Here is a 20,386-nt window from a genome sequence, read left to right on the forward strand (position 1 = left end):
ATAAACACACACCTTCTTAATTGACTGCTGATTGAAAACTCTCCTGGACAGAGCCAGCAGATCATGTTGTCTAACGTTCAGTTATATATTAGACCTGATATTCAGCTTTCTGTGGTGCTGTAGGTTTTAGTGCATGTCAATGGTCTGCAGAGGCTAGAATCCCTACTTGAACAACCTTTAAAAACGGAATTAGTGATTGTGACTTAAATAGGAAGGTCAGTATATCAAAGTGAATCTGGAGGAACCCCTGAGACACAGCTGCAGCGCCCCCTGGTGTCCAAATACAGGAAACACTGCTCCAACTCACACTGATAAAAGTGACCTGGGATTAAAACATGATGAAGACGTAAGAATGACTAAACGTGCTAACTAGGCTCCACGTCTGTATTGATTACAAACTGCATTAAAGGATAGAAAGGCAAGAAGACTGAGAGAAACACTACATTTTGACGCCTTTTCTTTTAACATTTTACTCCAAAGATAAATCTCTGGTCTTTTTAAAATCAACATTCAAATTGTATTTATGTTTAGATCTATTTTATGTTTTAGTTTGTAATACTTTTATAGCAATAGAGTCTCAAGGTGCAACCACACAACGCCAAATACATGAAAAACTGTTTGCAAACTGAGAACTAAAAGAATGAAACAAACAAACAAACAAACAAACAAATAAATACAAATAAATAATAATAATAGCAAATGTGGTGAAATGTACCAGGAAGTATTTCCATTATAAGTCGACCTATGTGAAATTATATAACACAACTTCTGACTTAAGATTCTATTAATAATGAACATAATAACCTTAATGTTATATATATATATGATAAAGCACCTTTCCGGCCAAAGAGCTTCACAGAGTGAAGAACATGTTTCAGAACAACACAGAAAGAGTTCAAACCCAGAGCCAGAAAACACTCAAATCACCCCAAATGAAAAAGAAAGGTCTTGAATTGACTTGAACTCTAGCGGCCCGTCCACACAGCAGCGTTAAAAAAAATCTTGGAACGCTTCTGCCCATTCACTTTGAATGGGGTGACGTCACTTTGCCTCACTTTTCACCGAACTGCATTGTGGGAAGCAGAGCGGAGATTTCCAGGATTTTCAGGATTCAAAGTTGAGCAATGTTCAACTTTTGAAGCTGAGGTGGAAGCGTCAGCCAATCAAATCCCGTGTATGCAAATCTGACAGTTCAAGCTCTAGCCAATCAAACCGCGTGTATGCTGGGAGAGACATACCGCAGGTCATTTCCTCATATTCCAAAACATGGAGGAGAAATGAGCGGTAGGGAATCACCCGGTGCTTTATGACCAGTCCCTATTTACCTACCGGGATACAAACCGGAGGAGCCAGGCATGGAGGGAGGTGGCAGAGACAGTGGTAGCTTTTCGCCTGTTTGGGGAGTTTATATCCAGTTTACTTCGGGCTTTTTTGCTTCGTATGTCGGGGGCGGGAGATTCATGTGATTGGTTGTTGGTGCCTTGCTCGCAAAAAATCCCCAAGCTTCAGATACGCCCACCTCCAAGATTTTTTTAACGCTGCTGTGTGGACGGGCCGTAAGGGCGATCCAGAACAACAGGAAGCAGCCTCCCCAGAGAGGCACTGGAGGATCTGAGAGTCCTTCAAATAATAAATACAAATAATAAAATAATAAAATAAATATACACTGAAAGGCAGTCTGTGATGTATGCAGGGACCAGGTGATGGAAAGCTTTGTAAACCATTCAAAGCTCTTTCAAGTCAGTTCTGAAAGACCCGTTACTTTAACTGGACTCCTGTTCGTTTCCCTTCAATCCACATCTGGCTTTTTGTGTGTTTTCTCACCTGAGGCTGACGCAAAGCACCCTGGGATGTGAGGCGACCAAACGGTGCTGTAGATGACCCCTTCATGACCTCTGAGCGTGGACACTGATTGGCTGAGAGACGGGTCCCACTGGAGGGAGGGAAGACACACACACATTAAAATAAATACGAGGAAACAGAAAACTTTAAAAAAAAAGATTTAGGTTTCAAACTGACCACTTTAGCCGTTTGATCCCACGACCCGGAGACGATGAGGTTCTCTCCTCTAGTCTGACTCCAGTCCACAGAATACACCTGTACACACACACACACACACCTTATGAAAGCCCACTCAGTTTCAGTGAATGTATGTATGTATGTATGTATGTATGTATGTATGTATGTATGTATGTATGTGTGTGTGTGTGTGTATTACCGTCAGACACTGCCCGTCTCCTAAATGCTCTGATATATGTTTTATATATTTAGCTAGCATTACATATTTTAATTTGAGCTGAGAGGAGAGCGAGGGGCAGACCCAGGGGGGGATATATCCAGTCTCTGATAGTGTTACGTTATTATGAGAGTGCTCTGTTTGATTCTGAAATTGTATATATTTATATAAATATATACATATGTGTGTGTGTGTGTGTGTGTGTGTGTGTGTGTGTGTGTGTGTGTGTGTGTGTGTGTGTGTGTGTGTGTGTGTGTGTGTGTGTGTGTCCGCATCTGTAGCCTGTTATTGTCTCATTAAACCGCACTGTGAATGAATTAAAAAGTAAATATACAAGTCATCATGAACACATCTGTCCATCAGACAGAGGGCTGCTGTGCCTCCTGTCATCATTAATGGACGTCTCTTTAAAATGACCGCTCAGAGGAGAGGAGTTCTCATTTCTCTAACCACCTGCTGCTTCCCCTCCTCTCTCCTCCGCTCGCATCTCCTGTGGGCGGGACTAAGTCTTGAGGATAGGAGTCGAGGAGGGGAGTTAGAGAAATGAGAAAGGGCCTCAGTGTGTGTCTGGTTGCCTCTCTCACCTCCTGTGTGTGTTCTTTGGCCGCCCGCAACGGAGCGCTGTGATTGGCTGAATCCCAAAGCTGCAAACTGCCGTCTCCGCCTCCAGCGACCAATAGATGCTCGTTAACTTCACTCCAAGATACATCAAACAGACCGTCACCCCACTGCCAGCTGACACACACACACACACACACACACACACACACACACACACACACACACACACACACACACACACACACACACACACACACACACACACACACACACACACACACACACACACACACACACACACACACACACACACACACACACACACACACACACACACACACAGAGAGACACACACAGACACACACACACACACACACACACACACACAGAGACACACACAGACAGACACACACACAGACACAGAGAGAGACACACACACACACACAGACACAGAGAGAAACACACACAGACGCACACAGAGACACACACACAGACACACACAGAGACACACACAGAGAGAGAGAAAGACAGACACACAGACACACACACACACACACACACACACACACACACAGACACACACACAGACACACACAGAGACACACACAGAGACACACACACAGACACACACAGAGAGACACACCACAGAGACACACACACAGACACACACAGAGACACACACAGACACACACACACACACACACACACAGACGCACACAGAGACACACACACACACACACACGGACACAGACAGACACAGCAAAAAGTAATAATAATGAATAAATAGATAAAAAAACATTAAATTACAAATAATATTATATTTCTGAGATCAGGGAGAGATAATTAAATGTAAACAAGAAACAAATAAAGGTTACCTTCTCACTAAAGTTACTCCCGTCTCTGTCTGATCCAGGACCAGCAGGGTGCCGCACCCTACACACACACACACACACACACACACACACACACACACACACACACACACACACACACACACACACACACACACACACACACACACACACACACACACTAAAAAATGTAACTCACACAGTAAAAACTCACACACACAGTTTAAAGAAGGGGTGTCCAAACTTTTGAGGGCCTCACAGGTTCAGTTGTTAGTCAGCTAAGCCAATCACATGAAGGGAAAGGATGCTTGATACTTGAGAATGCTTTAAGAAACCAACAGCTCTCCAGAGGGTTCACTTTATTCTGTTGCAGCTCATTCCTTAAAACAGAGTGATTATAATACGAGGAAATATGAAGGGTCTATTTCAAGCTTGTTATGTAATGAAGTTATTGGGCTTTTTCTTCACATATATATTTAAGAAGTACAATATAAGACAAGCACAAGTTTTATTTATGGGCCATATTTCATTATACTTTTTTAATTAGCTGAGGGCCGATTCAAAATGGGCCCCGGGCCGTAGTTTGGACACCCCTGGTTTAAAGCAAAAGGCCTAAAGATAACAAATATATATATCTTGCAGTGACGAACCGTGTCTATCCCAACTGGACCTGCTGTACACACACACACACACACACACACACACACACACACACACACACACACACACACACACACACACCACACACACACACACACACACACACACACACACACACACACACACACACACACACACACACACACACACACACACACCACACACACACACACACACACACACACACACACACACACCACACACACACACACACACACACACACACAACACACACACACACACACACACACACACACACACACACACACACACACACACACACACACACGGTTGAAGGATATTCTACCCAGAGACCCAGAACAAGATCTGATTGGTTGCTTTCTTTTCTGACACAAAACCACTGAAATGCGTCGAGCGTGGTCCGAGAAGGAGAAACAAATCAACGTAACACTGATACCATTCTCATTTATTCATGGTATTTGTTGTTCCAGGGTATTCTCTGAACACCTTGAAGGTCACTGAGAAGTTGTAATTATTTTTGGAATGACTGAAGTATGAATGAGTGTTCCTCCTCACCAGCGATGCCGTAGTGCTGAGCCGCAGCGCAGGCGACTCTGTGGGGGAAGAAGGGGGAAACCTCCACAGCGTAACCATGACGACCCGCAGAGCGAAACACCTTCTCCATCACCTGCAGGGGGGGGGGGATTTATATCCAACAATGACACCTGTGGTCAAAAGTAAAACAAAAAAAGAAAGGTTTATTCAGTCTCTATTTTTTACACTTGACTTTAACAAAAATAAAACAGAGGAAATTGTTTGTGGCTCAATTTCTGACTCTCATACTATCCCCACCATACTGTCCATACTGAACTAATCCAGCAGGTACTTTCATGTATAGTATTTCGAGTACTAGGATCTGAGTACTTCTACTTTAACAAGACCCGAGTACTTCTACTTTAACAAGATCTGAGTACTTCTACTTTAACAAGATCTGAGTACTTCTACTTTAACAAGACCTGAGTACTTCTACTTTAACAAGACCCGAGTACTTCTACTTTAACAAGACCTGAGTACTTCTACTTTAACAAGATCTGAGTACTTCTACTTTAACAAGACCTGAGTACTTCTACTTTAACAAGACCCGAGTACTTCTACTTTAACAAGATCCGAGTACTTCTACTTTAACAAGACCTGAGTACTTCTACTTTAACAAGACCCGAGTACTTCTACTTTAACAAGACCTGAGTACTTCTACTTTAACAAGACCTGAGTACTTCTACTTTAACAAGACCTGAGTACTTCTACTTTAACAAGACCTGAGTACTTCTACTTTAACAAGACCTGAGTACTTCTACTTTAACAAGACCGGAGTACTTCTTCCCCTCTGGAGAAATACAGTAAACAGTTCAATAATAACCGTAACGCTCTTTATCACCCTATGTGTTTCCTCATGAGTCCTACAGTTTAAGGTATTTATTGTATTGTTTGTATTGTATTTGTACTATCTTTTAGTTGTATTTTATCTTATATAACCATTTTCTTGTAATTGTAACTATATTTCACTCCATCTACATTATGTTTATTATTCTGGAAACTACTGGGAAAAGCCTGTTTTGTGATATTAGGCTTTAAAAATAGATCTTGAATTGATTTATAACAACAAATAACCACAGTTTGACGTTACAAACCGACACACACACCCGTTAATATCTTGTCACGGTACTCACCGATTCAAACGTCACGTAGAACCGTTGAAACAACTGGAAAACGGTTCATAAATCCTTAGAAAGTGAACGTTTTGTAGACTTTTCGAGCAGGTTTTCTCCATGGATCTATCAGGAGAAATTCAAAAAACCTACTTCCGTATTTTGATCAGGTGACCAAAAGACCCGGATGAAGGCCGGTTTAAGTGTAATACCGTTATTGAGCCAGTAGGGGGAAGTGTTTCTCAAACATTGAAAACACTATAATAATTATAATAATAATAATAAAACATTAATAATTACAATAATTCAAATGTAAAATATATTAAAATACAAATATATAACTAAATGCATTATTAATACATGTAGTGAAGTAAAAGTACACCATTTACCTCTGAATTGTAGAGGAGTAGAAGTACACAGAAGCATACCATGGAAATACTCAAGTAAAGTACAAGTACCTGAGTAAATGTACTTACTTTACACCACTGGCTTTAATAATGTCCCTGCTGTGTGATGAATAAAGGATTTCTCAGTCTGATATATTGTAATTTAAAATACAGGCACAAGAGGAATTGTTTTTATTAAAAACAGCACAAAAACATGGTAAAGAAGACGGTACAATATCATAAAAACTCCTTTATAGGGAGGTATATTTTTCATAAAGTCAGCAAATATGTGATTCACACTAAGGCTGCACAGCTTGGGAAAATATCCAATTGTGATTCTTCTGAGGTTATCATGGTGGAGGATCTGTATCAACAAGAATTTTACAACCATTTTGTAGGCTGGAGTATATCTGCAGCTCCACAACACTTCATTCAAAAGATGAACTTTGACACATATTTCTTTATATTTGAACATTTCTGCAAATGGACAAACAAATTAGTTTACTTTCTTCACCACCTTAGGTCTGTTGTTGCTAACAAATGTCTAAATGAGACGACTAAACATCATCACACCCAACATTAGCCACCTTTAGCTTAGCGGTGGTGACGTGAAGTCATGTGACCGTGCTGTAGTTCCTTTATAGCCCAAAATTAGCCTCCTTTAGCTTAGCGGTGGTGATGTGAAGTCACTGTGACCGTGGCTGGTAAGTTCCTTTATATCCCAACATTAGCCCAACCTTTAGCTTAGCGGTGGTGACGTGAAGTCATGTGACGTGCTGTAGTTCCTTCTTAATAGCCCAACTTAGCCACCGGTAGCTTAGGCGGTGGGTGACGTGAAGTCACATGGTACCGTGCTGTAAGTTCCTTTATAGCCCAACATTAGCCAGCCTTTAGCTTAGCGGTGGTGACGTGAAGTCATGTGACCGTGGCTGTAAGTTCCTTTATAGCCCAACATTAGCCATCCTTAGCTTAGCGGTGGTGACGTGAAGTCATGTGACCGTGCTGTAGTTCCTTTATAGCCCAACATTAGCCACCTTTAGCTTAGCGGTGGTGACGTGAAGTCATGTGACCGTGCTGTAGTTCCTTTATAGCCCAACATTAGCCTACCTTTAGCTTAGCGGTGGTGACGTGAAGTCATGTGACCGTGCTGTAGTTCCTTTATAGCCCAACATTAGCCACCTTTAGCTTAGCGGTGGTGACGTGAAGTCATGTGACCGTGCTGTAGTTCCTTTATAGCCCAACATTAGCCACCGTTAGCTTAGCGGTGGTGACGTGAAGTCATGTGACTGTGCTGTAGTTCCTTTATAGCCCAACATTAGCTTTTTACTTCATAAATCATAAAGTGTTATTAATATGTGGAGATTATCCTACTAAACTAAACTAAACGTGTAAGAATCATAAACATTGAGATTATTTTCTGCAATGATCCAAAATAGCTTATTATAAACGGTGCCGCCTTCAGGGACCAACACAGAAATAGAAATGCCACTATTGCGATAACATTTTGGATCGTCGTCTTCAAATTGTGTAAAAACTGAAAAGCCCTCTGAGAGAAATGGAGAAAATGTGTGATAATGGGCTGTATACATTTTATTGATTGATTGATTGATTGTGCAGCCCTAGTCTATACAACAGGGGTGTCCAAACTTTTTTCCCCGATGGCCACACACAGAAAAATATTCGAAGCGCTGGGCCGCTCACTAGAGTTATATTGCCTCGTAAGTTCAGTTATAAGTTAGAAAAATCTTTCAAATGTAGGTAAATTACAACATCACAGCTCTCCATAGGGTTTTATTCAGCTACTGTGTAATATATTTGAACATATATATTTAAGAAATACAATAGAGAAGTTTCATTTGTGGGCCATATTACATTATACTTTTTTAATTGGCTAAGGGTCGATTCAAAATTAAATCGTAGAAAACAGACCCCCCGGCCATACAGCCTATAAACATATAGAATATACTTCACTGAAAGCTGGTGGCACCGAATTCAGATTCGTGGAGGAACTGCTGGATCTTGGTTCTGACCCAGGACTGTTTCTGTGGGGTCAGTCTCCTCAGAGCGGGGGCTAAACTCAGGAGAAACAGCGTCACATCGTCTTTTTGAGCCTCGCAGGCCTCCGTCCTCCTCAGATGGTCCTCCAGCAGGGCCTCGCCCCTCCTCTTGACCCTCGGATGATCCTCCCGAGACACACCTCCAGTTCTGAGCTCTCGACACTGGCTCCCTGTCTGTTGAAGAACATCAAAATACTGGTTTATGAAGCATTTAAAGCAAGGGTGTATTTCAAGCTAGTTATGTGAATAAGTCATTGGGCTTTTTTCTTATCAACTCAAATTTGTTAGAAAATGTTTTCAACATGAATTGACTGAATTTATTTTAAAACTGGGCTTATTAACACATGAATACTGTGTAATATATGTTTACATATATATTTAAGAAGTACAATATAAGAAAAGCACACATTTCCGATGTGGGCCGTATTCCATTATACTTTTTGAATTTGCAGAGGGCCGATTCAAAATGGCCGACGGGCCGCAGACCCCGGGGTTGCGGTCGAATAGTCCAAAAGTCAGCTCCTACCGTCTAACCCTATCGTCTATCCCTACCGTCTATCCCTACCGTCTATCCCTACCGTCTAACCCTACCGTCTATCCCTACCGTCTATCCCTACCGTCTATCCCTACCTTCTATCCCTACCGTCTATCCCTACCGACTATCCCTACCGACTATCCCTACCGACTATCCCTAACGTCTATCCCTACCGTCTATCCCTACCGTCTATCCCTACCGTCTATCCCTACCTTCTATCCCTACCGTCTATCCCTACCGTCTATCCCTACCGACTATCCCTAACGTCTATCCCTACCGTCTATCCCTACCGTCTATCCCTACCGTCTATCCCTACCGTCTATCCCTACCGTCTAACCCTACCGTCTATCCCTACCGTCTATCCCTACCGTCTATCCCTACCGTCTATCCCTATCCCTACCGTCTAACCCTACCGTCTAACCCTACCGTCTATCCCTACCGTCTAACCCTACCGTCTATCCCTACCGTCTATCCCTACCGTCTATCCCTACCGTCTATCCCTACCGTCTATCCCTACCGTCTATCCCTACCGTCTATCCCTACCGTCTAACCCTACCGTCTATCCCTACCGTCTAACCCTACCGTCTATCGTCTATCCCTATCCCTACCGTCTAACCCTACTGTCTATCCCTACCGTCTAACCCTACCGTCTATCGTCTATCCCTATCCCTACCGTCTAACCCTACCGTCTATCCCTACCGTCTAACCCTACCGTCTATCCCTATCGTCTATCCCTACCGTCTAACCCTACCGTCTATCCCTACCGTCTAACCCTACCGTCTAACCCTACCGTCTAACCCTACCGTCTATCCCTATCGTCTATCCCTATCCCTACCGTCTAACCCTACCGTCTATCCCTATCGTCTATCCCTACCGTCTAACCCTACCGTCTAACCCTACCGTCTATCCCTACCGTCTATCCCTACCGTCTATCCCTACCGTCTATCCCTATCGTCTATCCCTACCGTCTAACCCTACCGTCTATCCCTACCGTCTATCCCTACCGTCTAACCCTACCGTCTATCCCTATCGTCTATCCCTACCGTCTAACCCTACCGTCTATCCCTACCGTCTATCCCTACCGTCTAACCCTACCGTCTATCCCTACCGTCTAACCCTACCGTCTATCCCTACCGTCTAACCCTACCGTCTATCCCTACCGTCTAACCCTACCGTCTATCCCTACCGTCTAACCCTATCGTCTATCCCTACCGTCTATCCCTATCGTCTATCCCTACCGTCTAACCCTACCGTCTATCCCTACCGTCTATCCCTACCGTCTATCCCTACCGTCTAACCCTACCGTCTATCCCTACCGTCTATCCCTACCGTCTATCCCTACCGTCTATCCCTACCGTCTATCCCTATCGTCTATCCCTACCGTCTATCCCTACCGTCTATCCCTACCGTCTATCCCTACCGTCTAACCCTACCGTCTATCCCTATCGTCTATCCCTACCGTCTAACCCTACCGTCTATCCCTATCGTCTATCCCTATCGTCTATCCCTATCGTCTATCCCTTGACCTCTGAGTGAAACGTCACAGGGTTAAGGGATAGTGGATAGGAGAATTCAAAAGGACTTAGGAGAAGAGACTGCGGTACTTTAGAGAATCCGACGTGTTTATGATGCGCCAGCGGAGGTCATACATGTGCGTCTGCTGCTGTGGGGAAACTATGGAAACTACAGTTTTCTATAGAGCGGACTACAACATGGATGTTTAATAAGAACGAGGGACTACTGTAAACTCATCTAGAGACTCTGCACCGTGCTCTGATGCTGTTATGCTTTATGAGGTCCAGTGGTTCCTAAGCTAAAGGAGGTTATAAAGGAAGTTTGAAACCTCCTTTCCTTTCATCTAGAGAATTGGAACGGCACTTATCATGGCTGCCACTGAGGGACCTCCGGGTCATTTCACTCCGTTAGGAAGGTTCCTAAGAGAAACGGACTATTCGACCGCAACCCAGCTCTATCCCAACAGGAAAGTCAACATGAGTCTTGTTTTTCAAAATAAAACCCAATGGAGTTATTGTACTCTGGATTAGGAATGCTTTTCTAAATAAAAGCCCCAATGGAGTTACTGGCCGTTTCTCAATCGCGAGGATGCTGGCTTGGTAGCACAGCCGAGCCGAGCATTTTGCTTCAGAAGCGAGGCAAGAATACTTCCTGGCATTCGGAAAACAAAGAGTGGAACATGCTAGCAAGTGTGCAGGTGTGCGTCATATGAGAGGCCCTGCCTTACATCTTCCGCCACAGATTTGGGGGAATTGGTCCATGCGCAAAGCATTGTGGGGATTTTAAGGACGCGAAGTCTACCCATGTGCAGCCTCGAAATGTCCCCCAAACCAAGGACGCGGCCTCGGTGGAATTCCAAGTATGCTGGAGATTGGAACAGTCCTTCGGCGGCACTCGATGACGTAGCATCCTTGAAATATTGGGTTGGAAGCCAATATCCTCGCGATTGAGAAACGGCCACTGTATCCTTTCAGGAAGCTTAACGAGGCATGTTTTTCTCAAAATAAAAGCCCCATAAAGCAACAATACAGCCACTGCTATCAATACCTACTAGTTAGCTATAGTTGTATTAGCGACATCCCCTTTTAAATTGGTCTTTCCATCTTTATTACTTTACATGTTCTTGAGTTATTGTTTCAGCTAGCTCAGGAACAGGCTGCACTATTTCCTAAATGCTCTTAATATCGAGTTATATAAATAAACTTGCCTCTTCTCCTTCGTCGTCGCTCTGCACCAGAAGCTCCACCTCCTGATTCTCCGTTTTCAGGTGATGGTTCAAGGTAGGCTGATCCAACGTTGATGAAGAGGAAGGGTGTGAAGATGCTATCGACGCAGCTAAAGAACTCACTGAATGCATCATCATCTCAAAAAGCTCCTTCATGTTGTTGTGCTGCTGCTGTTGCGTTTGTGGACAATCGTTTTTCTCGGCGTCGCCCTCCATCTTGGCTTCTTTGAATCTGAAGTCGTCTCCCGTGTCGGACGACGGTCGTTTCCTCTCCACGAATTCAGAGGAAGGAGACGAAGTTGTGGTGGTCGTAGCGTCGCCTACAGAGATATCTGAAAAATAGATAAAGAATTCATATTTAATTATTCATCCCGCAGCTGTGATCCAGAAGAATATCACATAAACGGCATGTTTTTCAAAATAAAAGCTCCATGGAGTTAGTGTATCCTTTGAGGGAGTTTAGGATTAAGTGTGTTTTCAAAATAAAGCGCCATAAAGAAACTGTATCCCAACATGAGGGACAGGAGGAGCCTTGTTTTTCAAAATAAAAAGCTCCATGGAGATACTGTATGCTCATGGGAAGCTCAGGAAGAGCCTTGTTTTTCAAAATAAAACTCCATAAAGTAACTGTATTCCAACATGAGGACAGGAAGAGGCTTGTTTTTCAAAATAAAAGCGCCATAAAGAAACTGTATTCCAACATGAGGACAGGATGAGCCTTGTTTTTCAAAATAAAAGCTCCATAGTGTAACTTTAGCCCCAAAGAAAACTCAGGATTAGGTCTGTTTTTCAAAATAAAAGCTCCATGGAGTTCGTGTATCCTTTAAGGGAATTAAGGATGAGCACTGTTTTCAAAATAAAGCACTATAAAGTAACAGTATCCCAACATGAGGGACAGGAGGAGCCTTGTTTTTCAAAATAAAAGCGACATAGTGTAACTTTAGCCCTAAAGAAAACTCAGGATTAGGCATGTTTTTCAAAATAAAAGCTCCATGGAGTTAGTGTACGTTACAGTAAACCCAGATTTAGGACTGTTTGCAAAATAAAAGCTCTATTACAAATACATCTTTGTTATTAACGTATACGCACCGTAGTGCTTGTCGTCGTCGCTGCGTGTCTCCGTGGTGGTGCTGCAGCCGGTCTCTGAGGAGCTGAACATGGAGGGCTGAGGGTCCAGAGCCCAGCCGTTAGTTCCCGCTACTCGAGCATCGATGAAGGGGTTCAGGAAGGACAAGATGGCCGAGTATCTCCAGGGCCGGTAGTTAAAGAGCCCGATGCCGCTCTCTCGACGTTCCTTTTCCCGCTGCCTCTCCCTCCGGTGCTGATCCCTCAACGTCTTCCACTTCCTCCGGCACTCAGACTCTGAGGAGACACGATTACACGTTTAATCCAAAGCTTCGTTATATACGATACGATAATACTTTAATGGTCAGATCAAGTCTGAAATGTGACTTGCATCACAGCAGCTCCATGTGTAACATCAACAGACAAACATCAAGACGCAATACATGAACAACAAACGTTTAACATAACATCAGGATCACGGAGTTATCTGAGAAACGCAAGAGGATGCAGACACTAAACATATTATATTGAAAGTCAGACTGAAGCTGAACTGAGTTACTGTATCCTTTCAGGAAGCTTAACGAGGCATGTTTTTTTTCAAAATAAAAGCCCCAATGGAGTTACTGTATCCTTTCAAGGGAGCTTAATGAGGCATGTTTTTTTTTCAAAATAAAAGCCCCAATGGAGTTACTGTATCCTTTCAAGGGAGCTTAATGAGGCATGTTTTTTTTCAAAATAAAAGCCCCAATGGAGTTACTGTATTTTTTCAAGGAAGCTTAACGAGGCATGTTTTTTTTCAAAATAAAAGCCCCAATGGAGTTACTGTATCCTTTCAAGGGAGCTTAATGAGGCATGTTTTTTTTCAAAATAAAAGCCCCAATGGAGTTACTGTATCCTTTCAAGGAAGCTTAACGAGGCATGTTTTTTTTCAAAATAAAAGCCCCAATGGAGTTACTGTATTCATTTCATTTTCATTTCAAACCTTTATTTATCCAGGTTGTATCCCATTGAGATCATTGATCTCTTTTTCAAGGGAGACCTGCTCAAGTAGGTTCCACATGAAACATAAAAACATAAACAGAACAACAAAAAGGACATCATACAGTAGCATTACAGGGATTACAATTTACATAACTATCCACATGAACAGGTACCAACAGCTTCCGATTGAGTAGCATCCAACCGAGCTTTAAAAGCATTTAGTGGCACCAGATTGCTCAGTTTCCATTTCAATTGCAGACTATTCCAGGACAGTGGAGCTGCGCATCTAAATGCTATCTTCCCTAAGACAGTCCTAGCAGTTGGCACATTTAATAAAACCACAGCATGCGATCTCAGGCAGTAGCCACTTACAATTCGCCGTGAGATCAGGGAGCAGATGTAGGATGGAAGTTTCCCTAACATGGCTTTATATATCAAAATGTACCAGTGACTGAGCCTCCGTACAGTTAGTGAAGGCAGACCAGCCCTTGCATACAGGGTACAGTGATGAGTTAATGCTTTACAGTTTGTCACAAATCTCAGTGCGCTGTGATAGGCAGCATCTAACTTGATCAGGCAATGGGCAGGTGCATTCATATAAATCAGATCACCATAGGCCAGCACAGGTCAAAAGGTCACAGAGCCTTTTTCTGGCCTCGAGCGAGAAACAGGACTTGTTCCTGTAGAAGAAACCTAGTCTAACCCTCAGTTTGTTAAGCAGGTTATTGACATGACGTTTAAAAGTGAGACAATCATCAAGCCAGATACCAAGGTATTTGTAACAGGTAACCACTTCAAGTTTTATTCCTTGCGTAGTTACAATATCTAAAACAGGCTCTGGTGTCTTTTCAGCTTTTGAAAAGAGCATTACCTTGGTTTTATCCACATTTAAAAGAAGCTTTAGTTCAGAGAGCTGAGTCTGAATAATGTTAAAAACAGCCTGTAATTCAACACCAGCCTCCTTAATGGAGGGACCTGCACAGTACATCACGGTATCATCAGCATAAAAATGTGAGGTTGCTCCATCGACATTTTCACCTAAACTATTGATGTAGATGGAGAATAAAAGAGGACCTGAAACAGAACCTTGAGGAACACCATTAGCAATGTTTAACCACTCAGAAGACAGCCCATCAAAATAAACACATTGGGACCTTTCAGAGAGGTAGTTCACAAACCACCCCACTGCATGGCTGGATGAGCCAATACTGAGTAGCCTCTGCTTTAAGATGCGATGATCGACGGTATCAAACGCTTTGGACAGATCAATAAATAGAGCTGCACAACTCTGCTTATTATCTAAAATACTCGTAATGTCATTCACCACTTTCATTGTGGCAGTGATGGTGCTATGTTGCTTTCTGAAGCCTGACTGATGTTTAGACAGGATGTCATTTGTACATAGAAACTCCTTTACCTGTTCACTCACTAGCCGTTCAAGAACCTTAGCCAGAACTGATCATTTAGAGATTGGCCTATAGTTATTTAAAATAGTTGCTTCCCCTCCTTTTAGTAGTGGCAGGACATACGCTGACTTCCATACTTTTGGAATTGTGTTTGTGCTGAGGGAGAGGTTAAAAAGAGAAGTGAGAGGTGGAGCAATAAAATCTGCAGCTATCTTTAAAAAGAAAGGTTCCACGTTGTCCGGGCCAGCCGGTTTCTTAGGATCTAACTTGGTTAAAGCTTCACGAACAACATTTACAGTAAAAGGAGTAAAACTGAAAGGGTTTTCTAGACCACATTGTTCAGAGTCACAGACTGTGGTGTTCACAGAAGCAGAGTTAGTCACAGAATCAAACAGAGAGCCACAGGACACTAAATGCTCATTAAAGCAATGTAACATGGTGGCCCTGTCCGATATAGAGCCAGATGCTGTGGTAAGGCACGGAGGTAGCTCATTACGGATCTCACCGGTGGATATCGATTTTATGGCTTTCCAAAATTTTCCAGGATTATTTAGGTTTTCTGTGGTAACTGACAGATAGTACTTCGACTTAGCACTTTTGACATGTGAAGTGAAGCTATTCCTTAGCTGCCTAAAACCATTCTACCTCTGAGCCTGATTTCCTAGCCTTTGCCCAGGCCTTGTTTCTCTCATGCAGGAGACTGGACAGTTCAGCAGGAAACCAAGGGTTGTCTCGTCCCTTCACTCTAAATGTACGTAGGGGTGCATGTCTATCAATGATCTCCATAAAACCAAGATAAAAATAAGACCATGCAGTTTCAACATCAGCACACAGATCGATTTTACCCCAATCAAACCCAAACAGATCATGAACAAAACCCTGCTCCACAAAATGTTTTATGTCTCTCTTACTGATAATACGAGGTTTAACCTTTTGGACCTTAGTGTCCCTGATTGTGGCTACAGCACAGTGATCACTCAGATCATTAGCAAATACTCCCACAGATGGGTATTTATAGGGAACATTAGTTAGAATGAGATCAATTAGGGAGGATTTATTAGGGGACTTAATGTTAGGGCGAGTAGGACTGTCTATAATCTGAGTAACATTCAGAGAGATACAAAGGTTTTTAAAATCCTCTGACACAGAAGTTAACCAGTCCCAATTAAAATCACCAAGCAGCACTATTTCCTTGTAGTCAAGTTGAGATAAAAGTTTTGCCAATGAAGATAAAGAGTCCTTGACAGCTGAGGGGGGTCTGTAGCAGCCCACCACCATGAGCTGTTGACCCTTTGCTACTTCAATATTTAAGGCTAAAAATTCTAGTTGTTTACTAATAGATTTGGAAACCATCTTGGTTACACAAAACTTATTTTTCACATAAATGGCAACGCCACCACTTTTTTTAGGACGGTGGGTACGATATACACTATAACCATTTAAGTAGATGTCAGAGGCCAAAATAGATTTATCTAGCCACGTTTCTGATAAGACAATGATATCAGCATCAGTCGAGCTCGTCCAAATGCGGACAAAATCTAACTTAGGTAACAGACTGCGCACATTTAAGTGAATGAATCCCAACCCAGATCTAGAAATAAAATCAGCAGGAGTAGCTATCTGACTACTACTGCCACTGGGCGGTCCAGGGTTTAGTTGTACATTCCCTGATAGTAATAATAGCAAAAACACCAAGCACCTTTTCCTCTTAACCGACACACATACATTGTATCCTTTCAAGGGAGCTTAACGAGGCATGTTTTTTTTCAAAATAAAAGCCCCAATGGAGTTACTGTATCCTTTCAAGGGAGCTTAACGAGGCATGTTTTATTTCAAAATAAAAGCCCCAATGGAGTTACTGTATCCTTTCAAGGGAGCTTAACGAGGCATGTTTTTTTTCAAAATAAAAGCCCCAATGGAGTTACTGTATCCTTTCAAGGGAGCTTAACGAGGCATGTTTTATTTCAAAATAAAAGCCCCAATGGAGTTACTGTATCCTTTCAAGGGAGCTTAACGAGGCATGTTTTTTTTCAAAATAAAAGCCCCAATGGAGTTACCAGTAGCAGTCCACACTCCATATTTAGGTCTGTTCGGGGACTTGAACCAGCAACCCTACTCGCAGTCCAAGCCCCTACTGACTGAACCACTGCCGGATTGTTGTCATTATTACAATTAAAACTAACTTTGTTGGTACTTAATGGTAACAACAAGTAATCACTGCAATAACAGGCTAAATCCGCCAAATGTTCTTAGCCATATAATATATAGGGAGGCTGCGGCACAGTGGACTAGTGCGTTGGTGTTGGGATCAGGGGAGCACAGGTTCAAACCCCACTGCAGTCAGCATGTCGTTGTGTCCCTGAGACACTTCACCCCAAAGTGCTCCTGTGGGGATTGTCCACAGTATTGAGTATGTAAGTCGCTTTGGATAAAAGCGTCTAACAAGTGACATGTAATGTAATATAGCAGGACATTTTCTATTGTACATTGATCCAATACATAATCATTAAACTATCAAAAGGAGGAATTGATAGCATTATTTGTACTCTTTGAATATGTTCTAGGACTTCTATGTGTAATTACTGTCTTTTTTTATTCTTCTTTTATCTTAGTTTATTTAAGTGCCTTATGTGCCTTGCCTTGTGCCTTGAAACAACTTCAAACATGCATCTGCTACTCAGTAGTATGTATCTAATACCTAATATATATATATATATATATCATTCCAATAACTTGTATATAGACTCGTACTGCACTATTCCACATCATAACTTTTATTTTATTTTATAACTATTATTCTTTTTGTATTGCTCTCGCTCTTATTGTTATTATGTTATTATGTTGCATTGTTGGAGAAGCCTGTGACATAAGATTTTCAACTACATAATTACTCTGTAGCTATGTCAGATTGACAATAAAGAACCTTGAACCTTGAACCTTATGTTTGCTTTGTGTGTCAAAGTCAAAACTCAGAATTTATTTTTAAATAAAGTACATTTTGCTAAATGTACATCATGTACTTGTACTCGAAATCATACATGTAATTATATAGTACCAGCTGTTTTAGTAAATAACATGTTTTTTAAATAAAACGTTGTATCTGTGAGGTGTTTATAAGGATAAGTAGGAACCAATGTGGCTATGAACCACAGGAGTCGGACGGTATTAGGATGCGCACCCTCCTTTGTTTTGATCTTTAAAACATCAGATTTGACAGAAACTGTTCAAAGTTAAATTATCCAACAGACTCTCGTTTCACAGCCACGGTAAATCTGCTTCTTTTGGGGTGAATCTGTGACAGAAACGGTAATCGTTAGCGGTTGAAACGGTTTAAACGGAGCTCTTACCGGGAACACCGACGATCTGAGAGACCTGCCGCCAGGATTCAGCTCTCATATTCAGGTCTCTGTAGGTCAGAGAGCCGCTGTCGTAAAGAGAAGGGAATCCAGACACCGCTACGATCAGTTTATGCTCCATTTATCACCTGTAAAGCTCCTTTAACTGGAGAGAGGCGAGAGGGGAGGAACACAGACAACAGAAAACAACAGGGTGCTTCCGTATCCGGTTTGCAGCTCAGCGTCGGTTTCGCAGGAACAGCGCCCCCCTTTGAAGATGGTTTATTTAGGGTATTTTTGGAGTGGCCAAACGGTGGTACTGCAGCTCCGGGTGCAAAAGAGAATTTTACCCATGAACAGCTCTGGAAATAATTAGGAGACCATTCCAAGAACTCTGCAAAGCAGCATTTAGTTATAAAATGTAGATCAGAAATTATATTCATTATTTTAGTCAAAATTCTGAGAAAAATAAAAAAGTCAGATATTTTCTGTGAAAAACTTTTTAAAAAATAATAAAAACTGATTTTTTGAAAAGTTAACATTCTGATAAAAACGAAAAAATCTCGGAATTCTGAGAAATTAGGAAATTCTGACTAAATACAATTTTAATTTTCGGTCAGATCTCAAAAAGGATTTCCCACGTGACCCTAATCCTCTTCCGTATCGAATGGCTTTTCATCTTGTTTGATTTAAAGTGATCATTTCACGTCATAAACAAATCATCAGGTTTGATCGTGAAATATGTGTTTCTCTGAAATCCCCTTCGAGTTAAAAAGCCCTGAGGATAAAGAAATAAATCACCCTTTACATTGTTTCTCACGAGATGCTCACAATTGTCCGAACAGTGAAAAACGAGCGTCTCAGAATCACATGTTGGGGAAATCCCCGTCAGTTTCCCAGACTGTTTACAAGCCTAAATATAGCAGTGGGGGAGCGGTCAACGGTCAAGATGTCTAAAAAGAGAGCCTCCAGAGGTCAGACAATTAAACTGGGCAGCAGCAGGAAATCCTAAAAACACACAGAGAGAAAAGTGGCTCGTGACAGGAAGCACAGATAAGAGACAGCTGTCAATCAAATACAGTCAACATCACACAGGTGTCTTTGATGAGATGCTTACAGGTATTCAGGTATACAGGTATACATACAGGTATACAGGTATTCAGGTATACATACAGGTATACAGGTATACAGGTATCTCTAAAAACAAACCCTACATTGAGCTCATAGGACTTTTACGATCCCTTATAATAATCAGTACCTTCTTGAGTGGATGAAGGGGTAATAACATCATTGGGGTCATCAGGTGTCCCCTCCTTCCTCAGTGTTTCATTGATAGACCCTCATCATAGTTACAATTCTGAGAAAAACTAAAAAAATACCCTTTTTGAAAGAAAACAAAACCTAATTCTTGGAAAAAGTAAAAAATCTCAGGAAAAAGTTCATATTAAAACATTTTCTTCTTTTTTATTTTATTTCTGAGAAAAAATTCAAAAGTTAGAATTTAGGGGAAGAAGAAAATGTCAATATTTTAATAAAAAGTCAGAATTTTAAGAAGCCAAAAATTCGGAGAAAAAAGTTAGATTTTTTTCGAAAAAAGTCAGAAATTCAAGTTTTATTTTTTTTCAATACAAAAGACAGTTACAGTAAATATGCGCAAAAAAAGATAAAATAACACAGAATAAAACATGTTAAATAAACATGGGAAGTTAGATTCAAATGTGCAGAAAAACTATAAAACAACACACACACATACACACACACACACACACACACACACACACATATAAGTTTAATATTTCTCCATATTTTTTCTCCAGTCTTTGTTGACCGTTCTTTTATTCTCACATCTATTCTGCTTCCATTAACTAGGCTTGTGTTTTGCTTTGATGGAAAACAGTGGGTCAAG

At 41.7% G+C, this 20,386-nt stretch overlaps 2 protein-coding genes across 2 annotated transcripts; both read right to left on the reverse strand.

Moving 5' to 3' along the window:
* Positions 1-1,824: 1,824 nt before the first annotated feature.
* pex7 (peroxisomal biogenesis factor 7) lies at positions 1,825-6,116 on the reverse strand (the record flags this gene model as incomplete). Its single annotated transcript, XM_034134803.1, is given in 6 exon segments — positions 1,825-1,933; positions 2,020-2,097; positions 2,821-2,971; positions 3,673-3,730; positions 4,846-4,994; positions 5,997-6,116. Coding segments are annotated over 5 exon segments (505 nt in total), but the record flags the coding sequence as incomplete, so codon positions are not given.
* Positions 6,117-8,176: 2,060 nt separating this feature from the next.
* LOC117486380 lies at positions 8,177-18,712 on the reverse strand. Its single transcript, XM_034134799.1, has 4 exons — positions 18,493-18,712; positions 12,783-13,055; positions 11,676-12,025; positions 8,177-8,592 (listed from the first exon to the last, which is right to left on the reverse strand). The coding sequence occupies exons 1-4, from the start codon at positions 18,620-18,622 to the stop codon at positions 8,329-8,331; spliced, it is 1,017 nt and encodes a 338-aa protein (XP_033990690.1). The 5' UTR covers positions 18,623-18,712; the 3' UTR covers positions 8,177-8,328.
* Positions 18,713-20,386: the final 1,674 nt, after the last annotated feature.

Source organism: Trematomus bernacchii, unplaced genomic scaffold, assembly GCF_902827165.1.
Source record: "Trematomus bernacchii unplaced genomic scaffold, fTreBer1.1, whole genome shotgun sequence".
NCBI lineage: Eukaryota > Metazoa > Chordata > Actinopteri > Perciformes > Nototheniidae > Trematomus > Trematomus bernacchii.